Genomic DNA, 21,490 nt, shown 5'->3' on the forward strand with positions numbered 1-21,490 from the left:
CACAGATTCACTCTATAGAAGGCTTAGAAAGATTTCCTTTATAGAAGTCACATTTGCACACTGTATTTATTGGTGTGTGGAGGCATTTACATATAAAAGCATGATGTGTAAGCCACATCGTAGTATACTAATAGGTTGAAAGGCTGTATTGCTGTAGCTGCAGAAAAGATTTATGCCGTTATGTCTATAAAGCATTTGAAGAACAAATTGACTGCTGCATGTATTTACTTTACTTGTCAGCACATTTCCTTCATATTTTGCTTATGTGGGACTAGAACTTTTTGGGCAGAAACAAATCAATACAGAGGCATTTGCAAAATACATCATCATATCTCATCATATCCACAGGGAATAATAAAATATGTAGTTTTGTATTGGACTGCCAATAGATTCCAGTTTTATCACTGCCCAAGCAAAATATGTGATGACTATTTTACTCTAAATAGTAAACTTGATGAGGAATATAAAGAAAAAACCACGGCGCTGAGATCTGAACTGCGAAGGGAGAGGGAGCTGATCTTACAGCAGACCAGTCGCCAAAGAATGGAACTGGAACACGAGCTGGAAAAAGTGAAAACAGAAGAAAATAACCTCAGGGATCGCCTTACATTGTCTCTAAAAGTATGAACATTCATTTAGAGATTTTTTCACAGCAAGTAAAATTTCACCTTTGTTCATATATCACTAAATATATTAATCACCAATGAGTTAACTATACAGGCTAAACAGAGGCGTTTATTCACTGTTGGCAGGATAGATTGTGGGACAGGTGTGGTATCAACTCCATGGCCTCACTACTCATAATGAAGGGTCAACACTGGCAAGTTTCTCCAGCAAGGAAGACTGAACTGGCCCTATATAATGAATAATTTAATGTCTGAGGCATTACTTGCCCTGGCCTGGGTTGTCGGTAGATGAAACAGGGAATCCATGCCCAACAGAACAGCAGACGTCATGTCAGTGTCTTTGGATGGTGATTCTGTTCACCGTTTTCCTTTCAAACCTTTTGGTGTAAACTTTGTTTATATTCCTTTTCTTAGGAAAGCACCCGTTTAGAGAATGAGTTGTTGGAGACATCGGAGAAGCTGGTTGAATATGAGACTCTGGCAAACAAGCTACAAAGAAGTCTGGATAACGTACTTAGAGAAAAGGTGAGTGACACCAAAAACATAGCATGCAGCATATAGCTCTCCACCTGTTGTCGAACTACAACGCTCATGATCCCTTCCCAGCTGTTTCTAAAGGAAGTTATCTCCTAACGTATGAACTCTTTAAATCGCAGTGTTAATACCAGCACTCGACACTTTTATGCACTGCCTGATAGAGTTCAGTTTTTTAATTCCCACAGGACCATGTGATTGTACCTGAAGATACAAAATCCTTGCTGTACGTAATGATGACCGCTCAATTTTGTCCAGCTTTCTTATCTTGTGTTCCATGCAAGTATGTTTATATAAGCAGATTTAGACACGGAACATACATTAAGGTGGTACGCGGTTTAGTGATGCCCAGATGTCTTTCTGTGTCCTTTACAAAAAATAAACTAGTCAGCAGTTTGGTGGAAGATCAGTTCCTGACAGTTCATCACTTTTTGTCCATGTGCTTGATGTTGCAGTTTGGTGACCTGGATCCCACCTGCATAGAGTTTTTCCGCCAAGAAGAGAAGTTGGCCCAGATGAGAAACGAGTATGAACGGCAGCGCAGGGTAAGCGGATTAAGGAAAGGATGGCATCCTTTATAATTCTTGAAGGGCTGGACTATTTATGGCTTCTGATCTTGTCTTTGAATATGCTCAGGAGCTGCAAGATCAGATTGATGAACTTCAGCTGGAGCTTGAGGAGTACAGATTGCAAGGTGTCAGAAGCTTCAGGTCGTCATTAAAGAATTCCTTGTCTTTTGAAATGGACAGTAAAAATGTCATGGAATCTGACCAAGGTAAAAATAAAAAGCTTTGAGGGCAAAACCACATTCCATATGTAGCCTTCTGGAGCTTTTGTGCTTGAAAGTGTTTAGTTGTGTCAAGTATGTTTTGTTTGTTTTTACCAGTAAGAGTTGTCATATATGTCATATATATTTCTAAAGTTATCATTCCACCTTAATAGACCTATAGTCTATACATAATCATTCTAACCATTTATTTAAGTATTTCTGGACTGATATTGATTTCACGTCTTCACATCACGGAGCAGTAGAGCAGTGATGGCGAATGCTTTTTGGGACCGTGTGCCCAATTCTCTGCATTAAACCAAGTTGCACACCTCAAAGTCCCAACACTATCTCCTCCTATATATTTCTCTTTATCTCTAATTTTTTTTAAATATCTCTCGTCTTTCTCCCCATCTCTTAATTCATGTGGTGGGAGCATGAGGTCTGTCCCTGCAGACCTTTGTTTCAGTTCTCCACTGCAGACCTTTATTTTGGGCCTGGATGCCATAGCAGAGGCCTTGGCGGGCTGATTGTGGCACGCATGCCATAGGTTCGCCATCACTGCAGTAGCGTACGAGATTGACCGGGCTTCATAGTTTTGTTGAAAACAAAGATCCGAGTAAACTAGTCTTTGGGAATACAAGGTGTATGCTCTCACTATATCCTTACATTGCCTTGGTCCTGAGATACTTAACTGAGGGTGGATAGTACTTTTATCGGGTCAGAATTTATGTGGAATCTATTTTCAGGTATTGGCTCTGATGACTGCCCACCATTAAACATGAGCATCGAAGCAGAAATGGCTATTGAGCAGATGAGGGAGCAACATCAAAGGGAAGTCGAGCATCTCAGAGTGGAATTAGAGTCCAATGTATGTACTGCTTGTTCAAAATGATGACCGTTTTCACGGGTAGTTAAAGAGAATGTTGATTATTTTTTTTTAGCTGTGTGTGTGTTTTGGTTCTTCTAAAGAAACTAAAACGATGGAAACTTTTTGAGAGCAAAATATCATCAACCTTTTGACTATGCCACATTATTAAAAACTTAACCACCCATGTATAACTTTGTTAAAGCATTTAAAATACTGTTTCCTCTTTTCTGATAGCTGCACTAATATTAAACAAGTATTTTAAATATATATATATATATATATATATATATATATATATACACATAAACACACACACACACACTTTTACATTTAACAATAGAAACAGTTGGGAGACACAAGATGTCTACTGTTATTCAAATATATTATCAAAACTAAGTCTGTTTATATTCTTTTGATTAATCTCAAATTACCTATATCTTAAAGTACCTCATTATCATTGCAATAGCTTGTGAAATATGTATTTAAAACCAAAGCTAAAACAATTAAAAATTAAAATCCAAAAAGTTAAAAACATTTGCTAGAATAGATTGCTGATTACTCCCAACGTTCTTTCTAGATCATGACTCTTTTTTGGGGGGTGTTTGTTTTGCCTCATAACACATTACCTTGAAATAATCGTTTTGAAGGTTATTTTGTGTAAGCAATTATCTCTTAAAAAAAACTTAAAACATTGTTTACTTCAGGTAACCCGTTATGAAGAACAGGTGAAAGAACTAAAATGTTTATATGAGAGGGAAAAGGAAATTGTCCAGCAAAAATCCAAAGAGGAGGCTGAGAAAACCGAAGCGCAAATACATCTCCTTGAAAAGAGGCAGGTGGAACTTGATGCTGAAATTGTTACCCTGAAGGAAGCTCATCAGGTAGCAGAATCTGAACACAAGCTCCAGATCCACAACATGGAAGCAGAATTTAACAAACAAAGAGCCCAACTGATAGACCAGCAAGCTGCCATTCAGCTTCAGCTTGAGGAGACCAAACGTACCTTCCAGATAGAAAAAGAGGAATTGATCCGAAAAGCAGAGGAAGCTGAAAGGGACTTGGAAACAAAATTGGTTGAGAGGGTCAGAATGTTAGAGGAAGAGAAGGAACATTTGGAGCACAGCTATAATGAACAAATAGTAAAACTGCAAGAAAGACATGACATTGCACTTAATGAGCTCACCGTAAAACTGTTGGAACAACATCAACGTAACCTCCAAGAAGACAGGTGAGTGATTCAAGTGGGTGGGTATTTTGTCAAAATGCCTCCTTTTTTCTCTATACTTTTCTACCCGTGTGTACATGGACAGAGATGTGCGTTACATCCCTACAATTTTCTTTTCAGTTTGTGTTTTTTGAGTTATGACCTGTTTTTAATTAAGTGTAACGTTGTCTAAAACATTTTGCCAATGTCATTTAGATTTGAAGAGAGCCTGTGATGGCTTTTGCTAATCAGGCCTCTAAAACAAGTTGTGTGCAAGTTACAAGAACCCTGAAAAAGTAAAGGCTATTACATGTTAAAAATATATTAATGGTAAAGCATATGTATGTATGTGTGTGTGCAGAATTTATAATATCACATACAAATTGTGTATTTTGAGTTTTCCATACAGAATGGTTTCCTGTTGCAAGGAATTATATAGTTATTTATATGAGCGTATGTAGGTATATATTCATGTAAATCGCTTAACTATAACGTCTCCTTTTTTTTTTTTTTTTTTTTTTTTTTTTAAACCTGGAACATATAGCATAGGTTGCAGCTCGCCTACTCTAAACCTAAATCTCATTTGAATGTTTACTGTTGTGTTTTCATGCAAAAATCTGCTTTGCAGTTCTGGTAGGAGTGATTTCTCCTCTGTCTGTTTTAAGGGGATACAATTATAAACGTTATTTTGTGCCTGAAGCTATTGTCTGTGTACCACACAATGGTGTTAGAAACCCAGCTTGCTGTAGAGTTTGTAAATTTTAAAAATGGTATCCCCAAAACCCTGCAGGTGGTGTGGATTTCAGGAAGTAGACTTCTTTTCAAAAGGAACATTGAATGTGCTCCATTCAGTTTAAATATCTAATAATTAAAGTTTCTGGTTAACTATTACAAATAAAACGCATAAAAATTCTTTGCAATATGATTTCAGTATTATTCTATGTTGGCCATATTTAGGGGAAAAATGGAAACTGAGTATAATAGAAGAATATCTGAATTGGAAGATAGATTTGCTGAGGAATTTGAACAGTCTACAAGGAATCATGGAGAAGCCTTAGTAAATCTTGAAAATAGGTTCAAAAGTGACTTCAAAGAGGTTGAAGATCAGCACACAAAAGAGAAAGCCAAGTGGGAACTAGAAAAGGAAAAAATCATTCAAGAGAGTACAAAGGCGTGCAGAAGACTACAGGAAACATTAGAAAATGAAAAGGTTAATGCGTGTGCTGCGCTTTCACAGGAGAAGGAACTTTTGGAGAAGGCCTACAAGGAAAACATAAATAAAGTAATTGCTGAAAAAGATCAAGTGCAGAGAGAGTTGGAACAACTAAAGTTGTCTTCAGAAAGGGCTAAGGAAGCACTATCCTCTAAAATCATCCAGCTGGAAAATGATTTGAAGGAGGAGTTGACAGAGAGAGATGAACAGTTGAGCCAAACAGAGGGAAAGGTTCAACTGCTACAAAACTCAATTGAAAAACTAAAACAAGAACATGCGACAGAGAAAGAACAGTGGAATTCCAGACTCCGAAAGGTAGAAGCACTGTATGAAGATGCTTGTGTTCTTGCAAAAAATAAGAAAGGGGACATGCTAAGTGAAATATCCACACTCCAAAATACTATTTGTGAACTGCAAAAGGAAATCACTCACTTGTCAAAAATGCAGGAGAAATATAAGTTCTTAGGAAATGAAAATTCAGACTTAAAAGTTGTTGCGTCTCAGCTCCAAAACACCTCAGTCCTCCTTGAAGAAGAAAGAATTGTGCTGAGGAACCTACAAAATACACATGAGAAAACTGTCAAAGAAAATGTCAGATTGAATTCCGAAATCTCTAGATTACAGGAGAAACTGGGTGTACTAGAGAATAACCGCATCGTAATTGAAGCAGAGGGAAAAGTAGCCTTGGAAGTTCTGGCGGACGGAGAAGGTCATGGCCAAGTTCACAGTGATATCGCTCACCATTATGTGGAAGCCTTACAAGATGTGAATCGAAGACTTCAGTACAAAATGGAGGAGCTTGAACATACAACAGAGGTGTTAAGAGATCTTGAGAAATGCTACAAGGACACTAAAATAGAGAATGGTCATCTCAGAACCCAAGTCCTGCTACTTCAGGAAAATTTAAACCATTGTACTTTGGAATACAGCCTTGTAAAAGAAATCATAAACTCTGAGGATTTCGAACTACCTGAGCTTGAAGAAGCTCCTATCACGATTCCTGGGTTAAAAATGCTGTTGGCTGTTGCCAAAAAGGAAAATATACAGCTTAAGGAAAATATGAAATCGATGGAGTTTAAAAATAAGGAAGCTATGGAAAACAATAGAGCCCTTTCCGCTGATGTCTTGTGGCTGCAAAAAGAGATACAAAATATGGAAGAAATGGCAGAAGCGTCACTGAAGCTTGAAAATATGTATGAGGACACCAAGAAGGAAAATAAGGAACTCAACATGCAAGTTACTCAACTACAGGAGAAGTTACACAAGTTGGAAAGGAAACCATTAATAAAGTTAGTGTTTGCAGATAAAGAAATTCAAACAGCTGACTCAAAAAGTGACGTAAACCGCTTAGGGCACGGTGCTGAACATGTTGAAACCCAATCGCCAACATCTCAGAAACACCAAGCCAACCTTCAGCTATGTGAACTGGAATATTCTGAACCCAGGACAAATGAGGTAGATGATAAAAGATACAGTGAACACCATATGTCGAAACAAAAACAAGAACCACTGAAACATTCTGTTCCGATACGCAAAAAGATTAGGAAATTAGAAGACAACCTAGAAGAAGCGAATAACCTTTCTACCAGTCCCCACAACGTGTTGGTAGAGGATTGTGCATTGAAAGCAAGAACTTGTGAATTGAGTCCGCGAAATAGGAATAATTCTGAAAAGCAGCATGACGTTGTGCCTGCACTCCAGAACAAGTGCTTTGAAATGCAGAGGAAAGTTGATCTCCTGAGGTAACAACCATGTGCAATCTTATGTTGGCTTCAAACCTACCAAGAATCTATCTACTTTACTACTGTTTTCAACACTTCTAGAACTAACACTCAACTGCAACTCCAAGGAGCGGCTCAGTGTGACTAAAATTTATGTTTATCTGATTAATAATCTCAATTAACCAAACCTTCAGCTTTCTACAGAGGCTCTATTTTTCTCTTGGTTTACGGGAACATTTAATTCTAGGAATAAACTACTAAGACATGGAAAATATTGTACATGCCTTGTTTGTTCTGATTAATGCTAACGCTTCTTTCTTGTCTAACATTTTTTGTCCAACATCTTACACTGCTTTTTCTAGATGTCTTCTTAGTAATAGTCTAATCCACGGGCTGCAATGTCTCATAGTCTGCCATCAATGCCCCTAGGCTAATGTGAGACTTCTAGACGGTGTGCAGTTGTGCAGCTCCTAGAGACATGATTTTTAATTAAAATGAACACTGATACGTCTCTAATAGAAGCAGAGGGTATTGGTGTTAAGTGTGTAGTCCGTGTCCATTTATGCAAACGTGTTTCAAGGAATTTTGGGCCTCGCAATCTGATGTTAAAATTGGAAGCTGAAAAGCCATGAAGGAGAACTTTTGATAAATAGAAAAAAAGTTGCTTTCTACTTTTTCTTAAGAGGAACTTCCCCTACAAAATCAATGCAGATTATTTGTGTTATGGTAAATTAGTGTAGTTTACTACCAAAGAATTGCATTTTACTTTAAACGGTCCTTATATACATATAGATGGGATGGATAGCTTTTTTAGTGAGCTGTTCATAAAAAATGGGGCTTGTGGTATACAGAAAAATAAACATAAAGGGATGGTAGAATTTCAAGGAAGCATATTGCCAAGAACATAGTATTTGAATTTGATATCACCAGCCCATCTGTGATATCAACATGCACAAATAAACTGATCTCCAGTGCAGAATTCAATGACTAGGTATGGATCTAGAACGTAATATCGAACCTCTAAACATTGATACAACTCTTAATGTGTTTCAAGGGACAAGATTCACAGTTCTTGTCATAGTAACATAATGTTTTCCCCCTTTTAAGATGCGAGAATAAGAAATTGCAAGAAGCAAATGCTGCGTTAAAAACTGAAATAACAGCCTTGGAAGAAGAATGCGAGACCCATAACCAAAAAGTAACAGAGCTCCAGGAAGCTTATGAAGAAATGTGGTAAATACCGTATAATGTGATTGCAGTTCTTCCTTTTGCAGCGACCTAGTCTCATTTCCATATACATCGTGGGATTAATTTATTTGTTTTAAGAGGATGTGGTGCCCCGATGGCTTTTAGCATAATTAAATCCATTCATTAAAAGGAGCAAATTAGCAATAGGGGCAAGGAATAGGCATGCAGAGCCCCAGAATAAAACGATGACAATGCCAGATGTAGTATTGGCATGATATAAATATAATATAAAACAACATTACAAACATTACAAAATATTTAAGAACATATTTATAGTGCTCAATGTGGACATACCATCTCAATGTAATTCTCAAAATCAGGGCAATTGTTTATTTCAAATATATACGTTTTCATATACTATTCTTAGATAATTTCTAACAAAAAGAAAAGTTATGAACAAGAAAAGGCGATGCTATCCTCTTATATGTTGTTGTGGTTTCTGCCTGCAGGGTTAACTTGGAGACTGCTCAGAATGAGAAAACTGCTGTCCATAAGACTGTGGAAAACTTAACCAAACAGGTGTGTCTTTACATCATGTTATCTTATCATATAGGTTTATGGTGGACTACAGGCCTAATTTCTCTTTGCCAGCAGGGGCCGATCAAGGACAGGTGGGGCCCTGGGGCAACATTTTATGTATATAAACATACATGGATATATTTACATATGTCTAAACATACCTTGCATTAGCAAGCCATTAACAGCTCGATGTGCCTCAATTACTACATTAGCTTTCCACAGTTATGCTTTTATTCACCCGTAGACAGTCACAGCACAATTCAGCCTGGGACCGGAATGCTCTGGATGGTATCATGTCCAGGAATCATAATTAAGAGTTCAGGAAGGGGGGGGGGCACACAAAGTACAGGAGACAGGAGTATCATGCAAGGCAATTTTTTTTGTCCCCCCCCCATAAAACTGCATGACAGGTAACAGACTGTCTGCACATAACCAAGCAGCCATCAAGCAAGACAGTCTAAAACTTAAATCCTTACAAATGTCATGAAAACTGCCGATCTCCCTGAGTGTTGGCTTTACCAGAAATAATTAGTTGCCCCTCTAAAATCTTGCTTCATTCATTATTTTTGACTTACCTGCTAAGGGCTATTGCAGCAGCCCATTCCATATATCTAGAGTATAATAGTGATATAAACATTGATATCGTTCCTTTTGGAATTATGAGCATTCACATCTACATATCTTAGGTGTTGGAGTCCTTGTGTCTTCTACCAGAACACACGAGTGAAGACGCAAACGTATAATTGTATAACTCTCAGCGAAATCAGACTAGGGCCCGATTAGCATTCTACGTATCTCATGAGTTTAAACTGATGCTTTGTGAGTTTTATTTTATGTTTAAAACCTTCTGTGATGTGCTGTATCATTAAAGAATACAGTTCATTGCTTTTTATGATTATTTATTTTAAATACCATTTTGTTAATAGGTGTCAGAGTTGAAAGCAAGGAACCAGCAGTTAGACTCTGAAAATGCTGAATTGTATCTAAAGAACACGAAAAACCAAGTGGACATTCAGGACATGAACCGCAGGCTGGTGACCTTCCTGAAGCAGAAGGACCGGAAGGAATCTGCAAAGGGCTTGGAAGAGTGGCAGAAAGAGCGATGCAGATTGAAAGACGAGATTGAAGTTTATAGGTCGAAGGTATGTCTACAAATGAAAGATATTGATTCAGTTTGAAATCTTTTGGTCTGTGATCATCTGCTGCCCATGTACCTTTTTGAAAGTTGTTTCTAGTATAAAATTCTTTTCACAGGTATCGGATGCAGAAAAGGAATTATCTACCGTTAAGGTGCACAGCCGTTTCTTGGAACAAGAAAACACACTTCTAAAGCAAGAAATTGAAACCAAACAGGTATTGGATAGAAATCGCAGATTTGTTTTTCTCAAGAGCAAAGTTTAACTAACAAAGTCTTCAGAGCAATCTTTGACCTTTTTGGAGCAGAATGGTAAATACCGCTCAGATCATAATGGTCTCATCTCAAGACTGAAACTACCTCTGTTGCACTGCATTGTAGCCTTATTGTCCAGAACAGTCTGTCAGTAGTATGAGTTATAGTGTTAGTAAATAATAAATAAATATATATATATATATATATAACTATAGAGGGGCATTACAGAAAGGAAAACATTGCTCGCCATTCTTAGAAAATAAATCTTTATTCTTTGCAGCTGTCAAAATGCTCGGAAATGGCCGAGCTCAAGAATGAGATTTCCGCGTTGTTGAATAAAAATGAAAAACTGACAAAGGAGAAAGAAACTCTTAACGATGAACTGAACAGATGCGTAGAAAAGGTAAAACCCTTTATTGTCCTTACTTTTAAAGAGAGCACATGCTTATGAAGTGGTAATTCAGCAATCGCAGGTCAATCAGAGTCTCTTTCCAAAGCTCCATGAGTGCTGACTCTGCAGTCTTCGGGAAGCTTAAAGACTATATTGGGAAATACTGCTGTAATGCATAAAGTAACTGGACATCTTCAAGCGGCTGATTCGTCCTTACTCTGCTGAATTTAGCAATGTAACTAAATGTAGTTTTAGAAACATCATTACTGGTACACTTGATGTCCAAAGCATGCAATTATTTGTCATGTTCTACAAATCAGGCGGTTATAGGTTGTTGCCAATGAAGCTTTCAATAAGCCTGTTCAGTTTCTGTGTTTACATGATTTAAATCTTCAGAGGGAAGAATAAGATGACAGATCTGCTAAGGTTTATTTTGTTAGTACACTAAGTGGAAGAGCACCTTGTAATATTTTGGTTTATACCTTTTACTATATCATTGATTTCCATCCATTTACAGTCTGTAGCTAATTAATCTTGTTCCAAAAAGCAAGTCATTTAGTAGATGGCTTCGACAAGCAATAAAATTCAGTTTGTTAACACGGATATATTTCAACGCACATTAATAATGCCCTTCATGCAATACAGGGGAGCGTTACTTCTAACAGGAAGGAGTGGAGGAAGGGGTTAGGAGAAATGTTTTTAAGCCCTTAAGTTTTCATGTGAATTAAATGGGTTTTTTCGTATGTGCCATTTTCCAGTCTGCTAAAGTCAGTTATCTAGAGGGTCAGATTGCAAGTTTAAAGCAGGAAGAGAAGTCCTGGGAACAGCAGACTCAGGGACTGAAAGGACAACTCTCCGTCTCGCATGAAAAGGTACTGGGACTGTATTATGTCACAGTTTATTTGTGTATCCTAACTGGACCTCGAGGGTAGCTTGGCTCAATGGACAATGATAACTGGAGTCCCCACTTACCTCAGATTCCTTTGGTCCACCAACGTTTTGAGCAGTGCTGATGTGTGGGGTGGCAAACAGAGGTCAGCAGAAGATCTGCCCCTTGACTGCCACATATACCTAAAATGGAGGATAGACGTGGGGAAGAAGGGGCACATACCTCCATAAGTTTTGTCAATGTCAGCGTAATACATCATATCACAGCGCTTCACTGGGACTGGGAAAGACTGGTAAATTTCTGTGCCAGAAGAAGCATAGCTTGCCACTTCACCAGAACTGAGGTCTCTTGTCCACAACCCGGGGTGTTTATATCAGGTCTAGGGTAGTGATATAATCACAGACAACAAAAGAAGGGGGTTGTAACTTCTGTAAATATTTAATGTGTTTGACCATTTCATGATTCAGAACATATGCAGTCTCAGCAAATCCATTATGTTACAGGTCCAGAGTCTGGAGGAAAGCCTGCAAAACGTGAACATTCAGATGTCCCGGATCAAGTCTGATCTGCGGGTTGCCCAGCAAGAGAAAGAAGCTCTAAAACAGGAAGTGATGTCATTGCACAAACAGCTGCAAAACGCCAACGCCAAGGTGATTCCATTCTACGTTTAATATAAGGTCGTGCTTATTATTCTTTTCAAAGAGTTATAATCCAGTGTGTCAAAAGTGAATGGACAGCAAGTTAAGATGCAACATTGAAATGAACGCACAAAGGTTTGATCTTAAATTGGAACTGGCAATCTTACCAAATACGACATCACTGAACATGTTTCCGCAGATCTGAATTAAAGCAACAGTCACACTTCCAAACTCAATATTGTAATCGCTAATCAGTTTATTTTTGTTTCTTGTAGAACCAGGTCCTAGAAATGACTGTGCAGTCTTCAGGCTTACAAAACAATCAGAAAAAACGCTACTGGGACGACCTAGAACAGCTGATGGAACAAGAACAGCACATTTTGAGGCAAGAGAATGAAAGGCTTCAGAAGGAGGTTCACAATACAAAGTCTGAATTAGCCCTGTCCAGAGAAAAGGTGAGTTCTACAAGTACAGCTGTGAAATTCAGTTTTTGTGAGATACAATTCAGAAAGCGTGTCTATAATTTCTTTGTGATGGATCTAGATTCGGCAAATGGAATCAACATTGCTTTCTTTGAAGCAGCAGAAACAACACAGCCAGTCTAGTATGGTCAAGATACTGGAGCGGGAAAAATCAAGTCTAAGACAAGAGTGTGATCATCTACAGAAGGAACTTATGCTGGCCAACAGAAAGGTTTGTTGGCTCTGACAAATTTAGCTTGAAGCAATGAATGTTAATTCAAAACCTTTGTGTTGATAAGATTGTTTGGCTATATAATTACAATTACCATAAGCCGATGAAATAAGAGGTTTCATGTGCTAATCAAATGCAAGTCTGTTTAGTTTGATGAACAGTTTGGGGGGCTGCGCAAGCCACATCATACGAAGCTAGTTGACGTCATGCTCATTTGGTTTTCTGTATGAATTGAATTGCCTAGTATTTACTGAGCAGGTTTCAAGCATACAAGTCTCATGGGAGCCAAATGTCTCCGGTGTAATCTGATCCTTCACATTCTGTTCTATTCCTGAAAAGTGAAAAAGAGTCTTAATAATGTAAAAATCATTAACTGTTACTTTTAATTATCAGATCAGCCAAATGAGCTCGCTTAACCGGGAAAGCATGAAGATGGAAAATGAAGGCTTAAGAAGTAATTCCGGGAAATATGACGAGCATCTGATTGATGTAGGTGACTGCACTGGATCATTATTTGGCTTTGTATCTTTTAGAAATATAAAAGATATTAGGCAAACCTAAAATGCAACACCCCCCCCTCCCAAAAACCCAGCAGTAAGCATATGTTATAGGACATAGTTGTATTTTCTTCTCTTGTTATACTTCCAAATAATGTACGCTCAGTGAATGAATGTTAAGAGGTTAAATGATTTCACAATCTTTTCAGAAACCAGTCCCTATATCAACCATTATTCTACACAGACCCCTAGCAGTATAACGTGTTTAGGGCACATGCAGAAAATCGGTTGGCTTGCCAACTAAGACAAATCATTTGACCACTCATGCCACAAAACTTCGATGTCCAAATGGAAACCAGTTTAACTGGCCAACTGTTTATATGCAGCTCACTTACAGAATTACCGTAACTTAATCGCAAAGTGTGTAGTGTGTGGGCTTTCTTGCATAAACTAAATGCACTTGTGATTCTCCTGGGAATGAGTGCAGTAGACGCACATCGTCTTAGTGAGTGGCACGAGTCAAGCCAGACCTTGTTCAACTCCTAGAGCTGGCGTAAAAGCTGAGCCAAATCACCCTGAGAAGACACAAGTCTTTATGTGTCTTTGAGACGCCAGCGAAAAGACCCCCCACTAGAGGTAGAAGTCAGTCAGTACCCCATTGTGTATAGCTCAAGCCCTTCTCCCCCTATCAAGCCAAGCGCTCAGCTGGGACATGCGCCAGTTCATCCAGCCTCACACCCCAGTATCAGTATATTTAGCAGCATTCTTTATCTTTCTGATATTGTTTCAACTTTTCTCCTTTAACATGTTTTTGCCGATTTTTCCTCCTCTGTGTTATATGTAGACCTCAGGGATGGGGCTTATCAGAGATGGGGGCAGCACTGATTCTGAGATAGATGCTAAAGGTAGATTGATGCTCTGTTGTATCATTGCCTGCCTGAAACTGTTGTGTTTCATCATATACTTTTTTATCTGGTATCTCTAATGCATGTTTTTATTTCAAGACCATGCTGTGTCCATCCCATCAATAGTCTAGTCATAGTCTAGTATTATATATATATATATATATATATATATATATATATATATATATATATATATATATATATATATATGTGTTTAATGAGGCAGTATTTTCCCCCTTTTTAAAGAAATAGTTTTTTTATGTGCACTTAAGTATTCTGAAAGTTTTTTGGTATTGTGGCGGAAAAAGGATAAGTACGTAAGCTTTCTTTGCCACTGGCAATAGGGTATCTTGCTGTAAACATAGCTTCTCTTTAATAGTATTTGTATTTAATAATAAAATATGTCAAAAAAAAAAAAAAGAACCTTCCATAAGGTATGGCCCATCCATAGATTGTTCCTACAGAATATATGCTGAACAACCTCAGAAAAGTTTGATAATGTTTGCATTTAGTTTATAGACTGCTCTGCGCATTGCCTCCACATTGTGTCTTTGAGAAGTATACTCAAGTTGTGCAGTGGTTCCGTTCATAGAATGCTGCATGCCTGTGTTTGTAGTTTGGGCTTACCCATCACGCATTGTGCTCTGCATAAATTTTTTCTATCATAGTGTCATTAGTAAATATTTTACTTATTGATTTCTTTTCTTTTATATAAACAATTTTGAGGGATACCTTCTCTTCTAAGCAGATCCCATGTATCTTCCAAAGAGTAGTGCACAACATGGGATGGTGCGTGACAGCACATGTGTCCACCCATATAAACATGCCAGGATTGCACGCAGTGGGCCATTAGCCAGGTCATCAGAGCTGTCCTACCAATATTTTTCTGTTCTAAGTAATGCCAGGGCGTGTAGGTTATTAACAGCCAATACTCGATATGACGGCACCGGCAGTTATATACCTTTGATAAAAGGACTATCTGGTCCAGTCCATTTTTCCTAAATTGTATGTGGAAGAAGTAGGCCTGGAAAGCAAATGTTTTCTTTGAATAGTATATGATTATAGTAGCATGTCATTTTCTAAATAAATGATCATATTCTGCAGACCCTGCACTCTGCTTCCAGTGTGATGGTTAACCACTCTCCGCTCCACCAGCAAGCCTGTGCCGCCGACCCCAAGGACCAGTACTTATATCTCCAGCAACAGTTACAGCAGGCAGATCGGAGAAGCCAGCAACAGCAGGCAACAAGCCGGAGCTCTGAAACAGTCCACCAGCCACAGGTAAGCACTTCATGCAGAAGATACATGTCTTAGCCATTTCCACAGCCAGAAATTGATCTGGTTATGCCAGTTCAGTTTACATGACTTTCACTAAATTTAGCTTCCTAACCCCAGACAATTTAAACTGAATGCTTTATTTCAGCTAGACTTTGAGTGATCAAGAACCGATTTCCATAAGCCACACTAGCCGCTCACAAGCAGCGTTGGTGGCTGATTGGCACGGTTAAATGTTAGCATCAGCCCTTTTGATCTATACATTACCCAGTGTTAATGTATGTGTCAAATGTAACATTCACTATTATGTTCATACAGAGTGGAATGATTCCTAATGTCATGCAAAAAAACCTATTACTGTGTTTTAATAGCTTTGCATGTCTTTGTGAAATAATTGTGCTTTCCATGCATTAACCGCATGCTTTATCTGTCCGTACTGGTAACATATTTGAGAAACTGGAGGTGTCAGCTTTCACAGACTCAGAGCCTTATTATTTGCACAACTGACATAAACATTTTCATTCTTACAATTAAATTCCCCTTACATGAAATCATGCGTAAAAGAGCTGCCGTTAATTACTCGTCATTCGGCGATATTTCGGTCAGCGACCAATCTGGTTTCTAGCTTTGAACTGATGTGTCTCAATGTTTCATGTATGTTTCTTCTCCATACTGATTACCAGATTTATCTTTACATATGTTATGGTGGGTAAAGGTGATGGGAAAACCCTTCCACTAAATTGAAGGGGGTAGTAGAAGCATTATTAAACACTCATCTACAGACACCAGACAAGCCAGAAGACTTTATACATGGATCTCTTGAAATTAATTGCCTGCTGTACAAGACAGCCTTTAGACAAAACTCGGGTAAGAGGTGCAATAGCCATATTTATCTAGAATACAGGGTATCTCGTTGAAAAAAATGGCTGCAAGGCAGTCCTCAAAACCTTTACAATAGCAAGGACTCCCAGCCTTTTTATATGATATTAAGGTTAAACACTGACTTTGTCGCTGTTGAAATCTAATTTGTACACATAGCTGACTGGTCCACTTCCATACCTATCCCTAATCCTCCCCGTCTTCAATAAATGTTCTGCCCCTTATGTGATAATTATAATAAAATATAAGCTGACATCTCCGGTAAGCTTCGAATTTGTGTCTAGTATTTGCACGTCAAACCCTTCACCAGCACCAGACGTGAAACACGCTACCGGTTTTCCTGCGGTTGTGTTTCCGGTGACGGGAGGGAATGTGTTTGTATTTTTTCCACGTTACAAGCAGTGTAACACCGGGGTGAATCGTTTCCGACTGCGTTTTTCCCCATAGGCCTTGCTTCCGGAGCAACGAACGCTGCATGCAGACTCCTACAGACGGATCGGCCGCCTCTGAAAAGCGACTTCTATTGAAAGCCTAAAAACTAACCTCCTCTAACAAACTCTACTGGCATGAGCTGAGAAATCTCAAACGCTTTGCTTTTTAATCCTAAACTTTGCAGTATTACTTCCACGTGTAATTATTGGTGTAGAAATCATTTTGTGTAAAATATGTTATTTAAAAAACAAAATATCTTTTGTTAAAAAAAGAAGTATTTATGCTATTTATTAAAAACAAAGTTGATGCATTTCTCATCAAATATTTTTGTTCCTTTTTTAATGCTGTAACTTTTTTAACAAAAGATTGTTTTATACAAAGCAGTTTTGATTTTGAATTTGTCTATGCTTGTAAGATACTTTTGAACAGAACTTGATGGGGTTGGTAAATAAAATTCTTTTAATGATAACATTTATTTTTGTTTCATTAACTAACATTTAACCTCACGTAGTGTTTGTATGTACGGGAATGGATGTCTTTGTGTGTATGTTCTATATTATTTTTTTGCATTATGAATGGGATAGCAAAAAAGTCAAATTTTACAAGGTGTCGCCCTGGAAAACCTGGCACCAGGACCATCCCTGAATTATTCTTTCTTCCGTGTGAAATGTTTTACGTAATATTTATAGTTATCTGAAACGAAAGAGAAAATGTAAAAAAGAGAAGGAAAAAGCCCATTAATCATATGCTATATCTATTTTTGTAAATTCTATTTAATTAAATCTTGCTCACATGTAAAATCCAGCTTGAAAAGAATACACAGATGGTATTATATATATTGAATATTTTTTACAGTTAAAAGTATTAAGCCTAGAACAATTACTGCTGACGACAGCCTTAGTGCTCTAAAGAACACGCTCAGAATCGCTTCAGTTTCCCATGGCCCAATTTACTCTTTAAGGTGGACATAACACATACCCCTTACCGATAAGCTATATATCTAGAAGACCTGTAAGTGGAAGAGACTGGTTTGTTAAGAATTAAGCCCCCCATTGCTACATACTTACAGCTAGTTATGTGATTTACAGTTCAGCAGAGGCAATTATTTGATTAGTTTTTTTGGGCGCTATACAAATAATAATTATAAAATATTTGGGTTTTTTTGTAAACAGAATTAAAGACAAACACTCATTCCTGTTTATTATTCTAATGCTGTAGAGCACGTTGGGACAACTTGCAAGTTCACATGTATGAGAGTTGACATGCGCTACTATAAGCTACTTTAGTATAAGCGGACAGAAAAGGAAGAAATAGAAATGGAAGGGTATTTTTTGAACTACTATAAGACAGGAAATCTTACGCGGATTTGCGCTCCTTAAAACACTAAAACCCATACAAACACCAGTGTGGATGATTAATAAGAAAGGTGGCCAAAAAAGCAAACCCAGGATGTTACAAGAAATAACTAAGCCAATATTTATTAGGTCAGTAAAAAGCCATTTTTTTTGAATTACCAAAATAGTAAAAGTAATATACGTACATATATATGGGCCTATTGCGACATGTATCAAGCATATTTTTATTCTTTGAACAGAAATTTGTACACATTTCAAAACTGGGTTGGTGAAATTACACACACATAATCATAGTTTATGTTTTGCAATAGATATGATTGTCCATTACATTTTAAATGGCAATGTATAAATACTCCTTAAAAAAGATACAAACAATTTATGGACCAAGTTTGTTACCATGTGCGATATCTATGAGCGAAGTACTGTCGAAGTACTGAGATATTGACTCTTTAGAAGAAGAAATAAAACATTTTACAAGTATTTGGAATTCCAGATGTCCCTCAGAATATGCATTTCATTTTTTTGGAATCAATTCTCAAAAAGACCTTATGGAGCTGGAAAATTATGTCACCATTCACAAAGGTAATTGAACATTTTTGCCCTAAAAGGGGCCAGTTTTAACTATTTAAGTTACACATACAAACTTCTGATTACTTTATTTAACTATATTAAAAGGTCATTATTCACAACTGCCTTTGGCTCTGGACAGTTCCTTAAAGCAGCCTACTGTAAATAGCTGGACACTATGCACTTTTCTGCTCTTTTCAACATAACTATTTCACTAGAAGCTACTCCTATTATCTACTGATTATGTCATTCACTTCTTCTTCTAACTTTTTTGATAATGCGATTATTTTAATACCTTTTTGTGGGCTAACAATCACACAACATATAGCGTCGCATAAGCTTTTATGATACCTTGATGTCTTTACTGCTTTAGTGATGCTAAAGCTTACGCTATAAATGCTGCCCACATGACGGTATCACGCGTGTCAACAGACTCTCTTATCTGGGACCAATACACCAATATCCACTTTGTTACACGTTTCTCTTTTCCACTCAATCCCGTATTTACAGTGGGGCATGCCTTGCATTATATTTGTTTACAGTACTCAATATAATTTATAATCTCATGTAATTGCTATCTTGACACTTAAAAGAAAACTTTGACTTTGAGCCTGTTAACTCTAACGAGCGTGTTTTACGTAGGGCGATACGGAGCAGATGTTAATGAAGATGGAGAAACGCATGATTGAAGTGGAGCAAAAACTCCGAATCGTGAAAATGCTGCTGCAGGAAAAAGTGAACCAACTGAAAGAACAGGTATGCTGCGTTATCTGCGCATGTGCGATCATTAACGAGGAGCCAAAATACTCTATTATTATAAATAGTGCAGGCTTTGGTCCTCTTTTCTGCTTGTGTGTGAAGGATGGGATTTTGCTTCGGCAGAGGTTAGACCCGGTCTTTCTTTTCGCTATCTTGTCTTAACCAGTTTTAATGGATGTTGGCAGTCCACCAGGCAGCCATATTTGTAGTCTTTGGCTCTATGCCACCTGCCTCTGTGCGAGGATAGAAAAATGCAGGGACCTTTCAAGTATGTTAAACGTAACAATGTATTTGCCAGCAAAATGGCTAGCACAAAAAGAAGACAAAGAGTTTAGACATCTATACTGATAGAGACCTTGAAAAGATCTTTGCATTTAAGAAAGTATTCGTTAAACATGCTTCCAACATACAGATTTGAGTTTCTTTGTATAACGTAATCCATCTTCTTGTAGTTAACCAAGAACACCAAAGCTGATGCCAAGATTAAGGATTTGTACGTGGAGAATTCACGGTTGCTGAAAGCTCTAGAGATGAGTGAACAGCGACAGCAGACTACTGAAAAAAAGAACTACCTGCTGGAGGAAAAGATCTCGGGACTCAGCAAAATTGTCAAGGAGCTGGCTCCATGTGCCGTGACCCCAGGTCTCTCTCCGCAAAGAAGGTTTTCCTAGCTGAAACCCATGGGTGTTCTTCGGTCCTGTAGAACACCTTTTCCGGAGAAGAACGTGTACTCAGCATATCGCGAAAGTGCAATTACAGAACTGAGCCACTTAATATGCATTATTAATAGAGCCGTTCATTAACTTGTCACTGCCATTTTGCCTAATTGTTTACAGAGATGTTTCATGGCACACTTTTAATTAAACATTTCATAAATTACCATTAGCAACATAGTAGCATAGCAATTTAGGTTGCAAAAACACCATCAGGTTTAACTCTTCTACCTATCCTTCCTGCTTTTGATCCAACCCCCACTCATGGAGAAAAAGTATTCATGACTCGAAAACGCAATGACATTTGATACAGACCACCGTATAATAATAATAGCAGCATACAGAAATATAGGTATGCTGACGTCTAGATTTGCTAGGAAGATTCCTAAAAATGGCAGTTACTATTACCGTACTTTGCTTGTTTAATAGAATGATCTTTTATAAGAGTTTTCAAGCAACACACATTAGCAACCTGACTTCATGATATAAAAGCATATTGGGTATTCTAAGATCCCAGTAACTGTCATGAAAACTAATTTTCATATGGGGAAGAAAACTTGTGGAAAGGCGACTATTTTGTGGGAGATCCACTTTTTACATTTTTTCAATATGTTATTGAGAAATGTCTTGTATAAATGCGTTTACATTGGTGAAACCAATCCACTTCATAATTTTGATACAAATATAAATAGAAGTAGACTTATTGAACCCAAAGATCCTTTATTAACCTTTTAACAGTGCTAGAAGGATGTCTTGCCAATGTACCTGGAACCTGAATGTTTTGTGTTATTAATTTGCAATGTTTTCTGGTAAAATAGGTCTGTACAATGGTCGATATAAAGCACTGCCTAGAAATGGATGGATTATAGAATTATATTTCTTTGCATTTATTTATTTGAAATACGAATTGTTTCCTTCACTGCCTTTACCATTGATATTAAGACTTCCACACTGCCAGGTGATAGTGATGTTAAAATGTATTGCACTCAAATAAATATTTTGGCAGTCTGTAAGTTATGTGCCTGAAATCTGTTTTTATTTCTAACTGGGTCCCCTCTTCCCATACAAATATACAAATATATATATATGATCACACATCAATAGTATTTTGAGTCTCGTATAAAGTATAACAGCACCCATCTCACTTGCAGTGTAATTACAGCTTCAATTCAAATTTGGAAATTTTCAATGTTGATCCACATATTGCCAGCAGGTGGCAGCAATACACCACATGATGCACCAATGAGAGACGTGTTCTGGGTACCATGCTTTGTTACGAACCATGACTTTCTCACAGTATTCTTCAGCTTCTTATCCCACATACTCTATACTACTATCTGCTTACAGGGGAGGACAGGCAACTATAGCTAATCGACAACGCAGTAATAACTAAACATATGCAAAT

At 37.6% G+C, this 21,490-nt stretch overlaps 1 protein-coding gene across 5 annotated transcripts in view; it reads left to right on the forward strand.

Annotated features, from left to right (window-relative positions):
* The window catches only part of NIN (ninein), a 39,279-nt gene extending 19,179 nt beyond the window's left edge, over nucleotides 1-20,100 (forward strand). The window contains exons 10-29 of one of the 5 annotated variants that reach the window (XM_053475718.1): nucleotides 447-621; nucleotides 1,041-1,151; nucleotides 1,616-1,705; nucleotides 1,797-1,935; nucleotides 2,676-2,797; nucleotides 3,502-4,025; nucleotides 4,959-6,956; nucleotides 8,043-8,168; nucleotides 8,633-8,702; nucleotides 9,629-9,844; nucleotides 9,957-10,055; nucleotides 10,373-10,495; nucleotides 11,242-11,355; nucleotides 11,876-12,022; nucleotides 12,286-12,465; nucleotides 12,554-12,703; nucleotides 13,097-13,192; nucleotides 15,210-15,386; nucleotides 19,256-19,369; nucleotides 19,825-20,100. In XM_053475718.1, the coding sequence (XP_053331693.1) occupies nucleotides 447-621; nucleotides 1,041-1,151; nucleotides 1,616-1,705; nucleotides 1,797-1,935; nucleotides 2,676-2,797; nucleotides 3,502-4,025; nucleotides 4,959-6,956; nucleotides 8,043-8,168; nucleotides 8,633-8,702; nucleotides 9,629-9,844; nucleotides 9,957-10,055; nucleotides 10,373-10,495; nucleotides 11,242-11,355; nucleotides 11,876-12,022; nucleotides 12,286-12,465; nucleotides 12,554-12,703; nucleotides 13,097-13,192; nucleotides 15,210-15,386; nucleotides 19,256-19,369; nucleotides 19,825-20,043 (4,990 nt within the window). In that variant the 3' untranslated portion in view covers nucleotides 20,044-20,100. Of the gene's footprint in view, nucleotides 1-446; nucleotides 622-1,040; nucleotides 1,152-1,615; nucleotides 1,706-1,796; nucleotides 1,936-2,675; nucleotides 2,798-3,501; nucleotides 4,026-4,958; nucleotides 6,957-8,042; nucleotides 8,169-8,632; nucleotides 8,703-9,628; nucleotides 9,845-9,956; nucleotides 10,056-10,372; nucleotides 10,496-11,241; nucleotides 11,356-11,875; nucleotides 12,023-12,285; nucleotides 12,466-12,553; nucleotides 12,704-13,096; nucleotides 13,193-14,044; nucleotides 14,106-15,209; nucleotides 15,387-16,706; nucleotides 17,163-19,255; nucleotides 19,370-19,824 lie in introns of those variants that run through there. The other 4 variants (XM_053475719.1, XM_053475722.1, XM_053475720.1 and 1 more) reach the window with 4 other exon arrangements.
* Nucleotides 20,101-21,490: the final 1,390 nt, after the last annotated feature.

Source organism: Spea bombifrons, chromosome 9, assembly GCF_027358695.1.
Source record: "Spea bombifrons isolate aSpeBom1 chromosome 9, aSpeBom1.2.pri, whole genome shotgun sequence".
Lineage (NCBI taxonomy): Eukaryota > Metazoa > Chordata > Amphibia > Anura > Pelobatidae > Spea > Spea bombifrons.